The sequence below is a fragment of the Cynara cardunculus genome, assembly GCF_001531365.2.
Source record: "Cynara cardunculus var. scolymus isolate 2C chromosome LG 17, CcrdV1, whole genome shotgun sequence".
NCBI lineage: Eukaryota > Viridiplantae > Streptophyta > Magnoliopsida > Asterales > Asteraceae > Cynara > Cynara cardunculus.
In genome coordinates this window covers 28,235,492-28,245,696 of record NC_037544.1, presented here as the reverse complement: position 1 = coordinate 28,245,696, position 10,205 = coordinate 28,235,492, and the positions used below count along the sequence as shown (strand labels likewise).

At 36.3% G+C, this 10,205-nt stretch overlaps 1 protein-coding gene across 1 annotated transcript; it reads right to left on the bottom strand.

Annotated features, from left to right (window-relative positions):
- Positions 1–3,526: 3,526 nt before the first annotated feature.
- Positions 3,527–9,958, bottom strand: LOC112499802 (serine/arginine-rich splicing factor SR45). The gene is made up of 12 exons (XM_025103068.1): positions 9,731–9,958; positions 9,569–9,637; positions 7,398–7,486; positions 5,477–5,523; positions 5,292–5,372; positions 5,046–5,211; positions 4,717–4,966; positions 4,579–4,641; positions 4,197–4,313; positions 3,936–4,002; positions 3,806–3,843; positions 3,527–3,738 (listed from the first exon to the last, which is right to left on the bottom strand). Exons 1-12 carry the CDS (start codon positions 9,922–9,924, stop codon positions 3,651–3,653), a joined length of 1,269 nt encoding a protein of 422 aa, XP_024958836.1. The 5' UTR covers positions 9,925–9,958; the 3' UTR covers positions 3,527–3,650.
- Positions 9,959–10,205: the final 247 nt, after the last annotated feature.

The following is a 10,205-nucleotide window of genomic DNA, read 5'->3' as shown; positions in this document are numbered from 1 at the left end:
CATAGCTATGCATATAGGGAAACAAATCATATTTTCCCTTTTCCTTTAATATCATTATACTTTGTTGTTCCTACAATACATATTTGAATCACAAAATGAGGGTTAGACCTGAAGTTATAGTGAGATCCCTTTTTCATGTAGTTACAGGGTGAAAATCACCAAAACATTATTTAAAATCAACTTGTCACATAATGAAAACATAAATTCATAGTTTATTTAGTCCATCGACCTTCTGGTTCTAAAAATCAGACTTAGAAAGATTTTCATCAAATAGCAGGACCAGAGCCCCTCTGGTTCCGCTACCACAGCTTCTGGTTATACCAACCAGAGCTCCTCTCAAGTTAATATTCATAAATGTACAAAGTCAACTACAGAGGATGGATAGAATAGTTTTCCCAAGTATGAAAGTGTGAAATAAAAAGCTCAAGTATGACCAGAGCCTCTGTCTCAAAACCCATGACCAACTAGAGGCCCTCTAGTTCAATGTGAATACCAACCATAGCCCCTCTGGTTTGTCATTCTTTGTATAAGAAATTTTCTAAGTTAAAAATAAAAACAAGAAGTCTTATGAACACTTTTAAAACACAATCCTTGACACAGAGCTCTTATCTAATAGATACAGAGCCTCTGGTTTAAACAAAAGATTTGTAAAAGACTTATATCATAATCAAACCATCATACAGAACCCCTCTGGTTCTAAATATTTTTGAAGAAAATATTTAATTTTAAAAGACAGAGCATTGATACAGAGTTCAGACATAGAGCTCGGATACAAAGTTTAGACAAAAATATCATATGACTATTTTCAAGATACAACGCTTCTGTATAATACGTACAGAGCTTCTGGTTCATAAAATTCCCATAACATTTTAAAGTCTTTCCATATGACCAGAGATCCTCTGGTCCTAAACACCAATCAGAGCCTCTCTGCATCATTCTCATACTTGTTTAAACTTGATAGAAATCATAGGTAATTAATGTCTCTGATGATAAATCATTTTCCCCTTCTCAATAACATCAAAGTTATTATTTTTAAAAAGAACAATACCTCTAAATCATCAAGCCATAAATAAATGATGATTTAGAATTATTGTATCTGATAGTGATAATAACAAGAGTTATAATAATACTCACACCTGCAATTGCCACCCTTATATCCATAGGTACACCTCTCCTTGATATGTCACTCTTATTTCTTCTTTAAAACAGGGTTCCTTACCAGAACAAACTTACGTCACCATGTCTGGAAGTACCCAATACCCAGTTCCAAGCTAGAACAGACAAATGTCACCACGTCTGGGGAAACTATTTCTTAAATAAAAGTTTTATTCCAGAACAGACTTATGCCACGTCTGGAAGAAACATTTCAAATAGAGTTTCAAACCAGAACAGACTTACGTCACCACATTTGGAAGAAACATTTCTCAAATATATTTTCAAACCAAAACAGACTTACGTTATCACGTCTGAAAGAAACATTTAATATCTTTTTCAATATATTAAAAGATATAAAATACTCTTTTCACAATATAATAGTTTTAAAACCAATTAAATGTTAATTGTGAAAATCCCATTACCAAAAACTCAAAATCCGTCAATAACTTCATTAGTCTACTTTCATTTGGACAATACTTGTTCAAACAAGTCTATTCGGACAACACATATCCGGACATTCTCAGCCGGACACTCTTATACGGACGACACTTGACTAATTTAAGCAAAGAATAACTTATCCGGACACACCCTCTCCGGACAACATAGTGTCCGGACACAAAATCAGTCAAGCATAAAATCACTAATCCGGGCAATCACTCAACCGGATACACTCTCATCGGACAACAAGTGTTCGGGTACATCTCTCATCCGGTCAACACTAACTTCACCCGATACCCCTCACCGGTTAAAGCTTTGGCCGGTAAGGACACTCCTGGGACAATACTTGTCCGGATAACCTTAACCGGTCAATGAAGTTCATCGAGAAATATGTATACATACACCAGCAAATCATTCAAACCATAAAAACTAGTACTAATTAAATCCAAAGTGTGGATGTTTAAGAGAACTCACCTTCTACAGAATTAGAATTTGAAAGATGAAATATAACCACAAACTGTTTCCACTTTGATCCCCAACTTCAGATTCCAAATTTTTTTTTTTTTTTTTGGCAAGTAACACACACAATTCTCATGCACACTATCAACTTTCCAAAAATAGTAGGAAAACTCTTTCCTCTTCAAAAAGCCTCCCTTTTTATACCTTACTTAAGAGGAAGGTGGTTTAGGCAGAATTTTAAATCATTCTTCTTCCTTCACAAAGCCATCACCCATGCATAAACGTGCACATGAAATATCCATACAAACTATGCATGAAATCCATGCGTACTTTCCTTTTATGCATACACATGCATAAAATAATTCATGCATATTTTATCACTATTACATGTATGAAAATATACACACACTTGCATATTAATCTTATGTAAGTATTTATTCATATGATCAATTATAACAATTAATTAAATATTCACGTGATCACATAATTAGGTAATCACATAACAATTACCTACGGTGATAATCAGTATCCAGTTATCACATTCATCAATGAAACATGAATACGAAACCACCACTATTACATTATTTGACCATGAAACATATTGATTACAAAAAAAATATGAAACCACCACTATTTCATTTTCTTTTTCTTTTTCTTTTTCTTTTGTTTTGGTTTCATGAATGAAATTGGGTTTTGTTCCGTTTTTTATGAATGAACTCGGGTTTTGTGTATTTGTGTTTCATAAATGAAATTTGTTCTTGTACTGGTAAACCAAAAGAACTGCAAAACCGAAAAAAGGATCTGGAAAAATATGAATAAAAATCAAATATTCAAATTGTTAATCAAAAAAATCTCGTACATATAAGTTATTAAAAATTAAATATGCAAAAATATCTTTTAACTCTCTTACTGTTTTTGACGCCAATGTGATAAGAAAACGTGTGAAAATTTAATTATTTAAACATAAATAGCCTTATTACCATCCATTGATCAATGTAATCAATGATGTAGATAGGTTTCAATAGTCTAGTAATATGAAGGTTTGTAAAATAAGCACTCTATATACACACACTCACAGTGTCAGGAACCGCCTATAACACGTCAGGTGTCCCCTCCTCAAAATGAATGTTCAACATGAACAACACAATATGGAAGTGTTATTAATCATAAGCCACACATTCTTCATCATGACTCTTAATAAATAACACATCCATACTCTTGATTAATATGTACATGTTGTGTTATAAATTCTAACCACCACATACATTCTTACTTGTTACTTAAATTCCTGCACCAAAAAATAAAATAAAGCAGATATTTATTTGAATCGACAAAAGGCAGTAATGGATTAAGAAAAACAAACGATGTTCGTATGTTTCTAGTATATTGAAGTGGCATCCTCAAAACTATCAGAAAAGGTAGTAATAACTAATAAAGAAATTCGAGCAGGCAAAAAGAAAGCAGAGATGCATAATGGACCAAAAAAACTAGTAGTAACATAACAGTAGATGATGATGAAGTATACACATTAGTTAAGTTTAGACATCCAAATACTTGTTTTTCCAACCAAACACATAATTAAGATACCATCCATCTTTCTATGGCCTACGAGGAGGTGGTGGAGGTGGTGGTGGAAGTGAACTGCTGCTGCTGCTATTGCTGCTGCTGCTTCTTCGTCTTACACCCCTACAAATTATTATATATATTATTTAATAGTAACTCAAACCATGAAACAGACAATATTACCACATACCTTTTAGGACTGCGACTTCTTGATACCTTCCTCGTCACCTGTTTATCATCACAAAAACATACATTATATACTTCTCTATGAAAATAAGTTCATAAATTTTGCTAACAGCTGTTTTGGACAAAGTCCGGACCTTTCGTGGACTTGGAGAATCCGAATAAGATGACGATCTGCCACGCCTCCCAACAGGTGGTCGTACCCTGTTTACAGATAAATATATATAATAACCGCATTAAACATGGATAACCCAAACCACGGCTTCTCATATTGCCAACTATGGTGAGTACTACTGGTATCAAGCTCCAATAAGAAAAAACAAGAGAACAAACTTGCTGATGTGGTAAAGGAACATCTTAAAACATTTTAATCTTTCAAAATAAGAGGAAATCCTTACCTTCTCGGTGAGATTGATTTAGAACGTGAACGACCAGGCCTTCTGATAGGCGAGCGGCTACGCCTGCGACTTATAGGAGATCTTCTGGGTGGAGGACTCCTTGCTCGTCCAGAAGAACTGTACCCATAAGAAAATGTTTCAGACAAGTAATATGCCCTTTAAACAGTGAAAGTCATAATCAATGTATAGAATAACTTAGATTCAGTCCGGAACTTTTTAAACATTAAATATTGAACAGACTGATCTGAACATAAAACCATATACACAAGTAAGATGCACTTCAACATTAGTATTGACAAAATCATGAATGCATACTATTGACAAGGGTTGCAAGGTCATCAGGTAATGAAAGATACATTAAGAAACTAAAATAAAAAATTACCGGCGCCTTGGTGGGGGTGAACGCCTTCGAATTGGACTAGCACGCACCCGGCGAGGAGAGGTCCTATTGAACATGCATTTAGTTAGAATTGGTTATATCAATAGCATACTAGTCAAGTAAATAATAGTAACACTCAACCTAAGGGGTGATCTATTATAACGTCTTCCTGGAGGAGAAGGTGAGCGGCCTCTAGCAGGAGGTGAAGCAGGCCTTCTTCTAGGAGGCGGTGAACCACCCCGACGATAAGGAGGAGATTCTGGTCTTCGTCGAGCAGGAGGGGAGTCTACTCGCCGACGGGGAGGAGAATTCAGATCTCTCCTAGGAGATCCTCTTCGGGCTACAGGAGACCTCCGGCGTGATGGTGAGGGAGGTCTACGTCGAGGAGAAGCTGTTAAAAAACACATTTGAGTTCAACAAATTGAATGCAGGCTTCATTTCATAAAGGACAGTTACTGCATATAGCATACCAGGTGGTGGGCGCCTTGGTCCATCTTTTTCGGCATCAACACCTACATTATCGTTTCTGGCTGCATCTCTCCTTGAACCAGTGGCCAAAGGCTTGGGAGGTGGTGAAACCTTCTTCCTCTCGGGTAAAGTAAACTTGGCTTGCACAACCTTCCCATCAATCTGGGCCTGCAACATTACCATAAGAGCATGATTTTAAGGGAACATATTCTGTAAAGAAACAAACTGCTTATCATCATCACACATACACCATCCATATGTAATTGGGCCTTTTCAGCATCAGTTCGTGCCTTGAACTCAACATATCCAGATCCTTTTGGAAGGTTAACCTGAGAATAAACAAAAACAAATCGTCAATTAATTGCAACAACAGAAGCAAGAGGGAGTACTTGGTTTGTCCTCCCTTAGAAAAGCTACAAGGTAAACAACTTACCACATGATCCATAGCCAATCGCACATGTACTACTTCACCAAAATTTCCTGTAATTGAGAAAAAAGCATAATAACACGTCAAGCCCTTGTAAAAGATAGCACTACAAGCAAATATATAAATTTGAATAGCTCAAACAGATTCACGTTGACCGAGAAGGAGCACAAATTGGGAACTATGAAATTATACCCTTTTATATTGTACAGGAGATCAAGGCTGGAAAAAGGCGAGGGTAACAGTGATAACAGATGGAAAAAGGAGATGAACAACAGAGACATTGCAAATAACTTCTAGCAACAACTGAACACTATTCAATGCCATCCACGAAACAGAATTCATCCTCTATGTGATGGAGCTAATTACTAATAATCATCGTCCTAACTATAAAAATCGCTAGTAGTTATCCAAAAGTGATTCAAACAAATGATGAGACCAAACTATTTGTTTGCCCCCCAAAAAAGCAACCACTTAGTGGCACCAAATTTAGAAGCGTTTCCGTTCATGCAATCAACATTTTTCCAGAAAATGTTTCCAAGGACTGCAAAGCTTCTAAATTGTGTGCCAAACAATAAAATTTACAATTTTACGACTGTAAAAACTATCCTAATCTAACAGGAACAAGTAACATATGGCAGAGGAAATCATATTGATTAACTGTTCGTATATCCAGAAGTTGATAGATTTATGTAATAAAAAGGATGACCATCAGAAGCATGGACATTATCGGAGGATCAAATGCTATAGTTCCACATTTAGTAGCTAAATCCCACATTCAGGCTCTAACGTTTGAGTTTTTATGTGGTTGTTCATTTATTTATCATAACTTTATGCGAGCACACAATTAAGTAAACAATGGTGAATATAAAAAGCATACTATAAAATTAAATAAAGTTTCTCTGGCCCAATTTTAAGCATGCCTCTAACATCCATGGCATCCCCTGATATTTCATTATGTCATTATGATATGGTTCAGAACAATGATAGCAGAAGGCTAACATGCTTCCTAAAACATTAATGCCAGACGTGAAAATTGCCAATCTACCCCCATCTCTTATGCATCAATAACAATAATCCCAAGTCCTGTCTCAATATTGTAGCCATAAATATATATATATATATATATATCATTTTTGTTGAGACATGAAATAAATAGTATTCAGCGGTTAGACACAACAAATAGTGTGTGGTGTCTCCATCACAGACTTTTTTTTCACTGGCTACAGATCTCTGATATTAAAATTTTGATGTGGCATAATTATGCTACTTGTTAGTTGTTACGCATAATTACACTCACAAAGGATGTGAGTGTCTAAGAAAACAGTGTCTAAGAGAACATCTAACAAGCTGTGCAAAAAAAAACAAGGTATAAACGTAGAGTCGAAACCATTTGAAATATAGGAATTGGTTTTGGTTCAACTACAAGTACCACAATTAAAAGAAGTAATAATTCAAGAATACACTTCGAAGGAGGAGTTAAAACTCATATGAACTGCATAATGATTAAAACAAAGGATTAAGTAGATGCCTCTGCAAATAACCGGAACGACTAACACTTAATGGAGTTAAATTCTCTCCTTAAATAGATGTTACACCAAAGTTTTTTCTGGATGTTAGAAGAACATATTCTGAACTTTGGTAAACATCTGCCAAGTAGCGGTCATGAAGTTCAAAAGAAGAATCAATTCCAAGAAAGTAGTATTTTAGGTTTACCCTTTGAACAATTAAACTAGAGTAAAGTGATCCTAGCATTGGATAATTATGATGTTCCATAGAAGAGATATATAGATGCATAAATCAACAAGTCTGCCTACAAAAATTGATGCTTCCCAGGCTATGAAATGCCTCCTGTCCGGCTACATTCTACTGAAGTAAAAAATTAACCACAAAAAACCTAAGTAATAGTCAACCAGAACAAATGTATTACCAAATATTTCTTTCAGATGGTTTTCATTCACGTTCCTTGTGAGCTGTCCAATGTGAAGAACAAGCGACTCAGGTACAGGAGAGGCTTTCCTGTAGAAAACCAAAAGTGAACTTAGGCCAAAGAACCTTAATAGATAAACAACAATAACAATGACACCTGTAAATGACTGCATGAAGTTGAAATAAGCTAAGCAACAGATCAGAATCACAGCATTTCTGCTACTGATAGGGCTAAGAAGCTGAAAAAATTAAACTACAACAGGGATCACTTATAGAGACATGATGATTGCACAACTATATAAATCACATGTCCTAAATAAAGGCATCCAAGAGACGCTACATGTACTTGAAGAAAGATGTATCCTCACTCCCTTATGAAGTGTCCGTCTCCTCGAGTACAAATGCCATAAAGAGGATCACGTTTCACTGACCAAACTAGATAATACATTTGTAGACATTTATAACCGTCTCTCAAGCAACATGCAGAACATGGCAAAGATTCATCACATGAAACTGATCATATATTCCTCACCGTTTATTTTCCTATGCAACGTCTATTCTCTGATAAATAGGTGATTTAAGTTGCGTTCATCTCATAGTTGACAGTTGCATTCAAGATACCTTCATCACATACTTAGAAATCATTTTGATAGTCAAGCATGTATCACCCCTTAAAACATAAAAAGAAAAGCAATTTGCTTATATAACTTCCATTTATCATTTAGTTGTCATTTAATATGTGTACCAAGCAGAGTGGAAGCTATAGAAGCCACAAAATTTATCTGTAAGTTTAGATAAGGTAGGAACTAAACCCATAAAACAAATCCAATTTAGTCGATACAGTTAGGACAGGTGATCACAACGCAAGAAGTATAATACTAGGGAATATAAAATGGTAATCTTAAAAATGTTGAACTTTAAATAGCTTATAGAGCTTCAATGATTAAAACAGTACACTTTCAAGGTTCGTTATAGCACATACCCAAAGTTGGTGAGCATTAAAACAGAAGACTAGCAACAAGACTTCACCTTCAACATTTTTAACTTGACCAAAACAATTTCAACTTCAACTTGTTCAACTCAACCAAAAACAGAGTAACCCGTAAATGATCAGCTACATCTTAGGCACCAGCTCCTCACTCGGGTGCATTTAGTACATGAGACTAGTCGGGAATGGACAAAACTCACTGTTCCATGTTTTGGCACAAAGACATGACAAAAACTCATTGTTCCATGTTTGGTGCAACATGGGACAGGGTGAGTGGGTCTTTGTTCCACCAAAATAGGTGGAACAAGATGGTAGTCGACAGAACTAAAAAATTACCAATATACCCTCACTTGATATAACCCTATTATGGTATTTGGTTTTGATGGTCACCACCATCCATCGCCACCACTACCACCACCAGCAGCAGCCACTACCGATCACCTTTACAATCACCATCTCCACGTCCTCCACAACCACCGTCAGCCACTTGCCACCACTGCCTCTACCTCCACCACAATCACCACCACAACCATCGACAACCCGCTTACCACCTCTTCTTCCACCCCAACCGGTAACGGACCATATATAAATCATTAAACAAAATTTAGAGGCTACTTCTCTGGTCCAATTCTATTCAGTCCTAATTGTGCCAAACACCAGATAGGCAACATGTTTTACCCTATCCTGTTCAGTATGTCTACGTAGTACAAACCAAACCCTATCTCACTGTAGCCAAATTAAAACCCTAATTTGAGATTCTCTGCTTTGAGCTTTGGTCGGGGAAAAATACAACTACTAAAACAAATGAAAACAGGTGCAAGTTTAAATTCCTGAGAAGTATGGGTAACTTATTTCAAACTTCAGAACAAATGCTCTGTCACACCTCCCAAAAAACTTTAATCTGAGACCTAGTATTATTTGCATAAAAATTTGATGATGCTTCTGATACAGTATCCAACACTTAGAATATAACATTCATAATGCGTGTAAAGTTTAATCTAGTTAGTAATTTATTCTCATGACGTGCAAACTAGAAATCAAATTTCAAACTGGGGTAACCAACAAAAGCCAAACTGTAGCTCCTTGCCTCCTTCTCATGAACCCCCCCTGGGGGGGAGGGGGGCGTTCAACAGATAGATATATGAAAATGAAGGAATATAAATAGATGAAAGCAGCATTGTAACCTTGGAGGTGGCGAAGCCCTCTTAGATTGAGGTGGTGGAGAGCGACCTCGTTTTGGTCCATCAACAGAACTGTTAAACATCCAAAACCTCGAACATTACAAAACCCTGACGACTTGCTAAACAGTAGAAATCGATACGAATTAAAGAAACTTGAAAATGAACCTTTTCTTGGGAGGGGGACTACGGCTGCGAGAGCTGACACTGCGAGACGGAGACGAAGAAGAAGAGTAGGATCTGGAGCGAGATCTGGAACGGGAGCTTGAGCGAGAGGAGCGAGAGATGGAGCGAGAACGGGAGGATGAGCCAGAACCAGACCCCGAGGGTGCCGCCGGACGTCCACGGCCGGGTTTCGCCATGAATGCTCAGTTTTTGATCGGAAACCCCGTCAAAACAAACCCTAGGTAAGAAAAGAAATGGACTGTGTGATTTCACTTGTTGGGTTTTATATATAATCTAGGCCCAGTTATATATGCTCACAACTTCACAAGTCACAATTCTATACTATATTATAAAGTATTTAATAAAGACTCTTAAAAATTATTTTTTATGTATGAAATATTGTTTATTAATGCGTATTACTTAAAACTCAAGATTACAAGTAGATTGTGTATAAGTACAACTTATTAAAGCTCCATAT

Bases quoted from the DNA above. Each gene is read 5' to 3' on its own strand.
- LOC112499802 (XM_025103068.1), bottom strand. From the start codon at position 9,924: ATGGCGAAACCCGGCCGTGGACGTCCGGCGGCACCCTCGGGGTCTGGT. The intron at 7,487-9,568 runs GTTACAATGCTG...GGTTTTCTACAG, and splicing joins AGGGCTTCGCCACCTCCAAG to GAAAGCCTCTCCTGTACCTG. The intron at 4,967-5,045 runs GTATGCTATATG...GTTTTTTAACAG, and splicing joins ACCAAGGCGCCCACCACCTG to CTTCTCCTCGACGTAGACCT.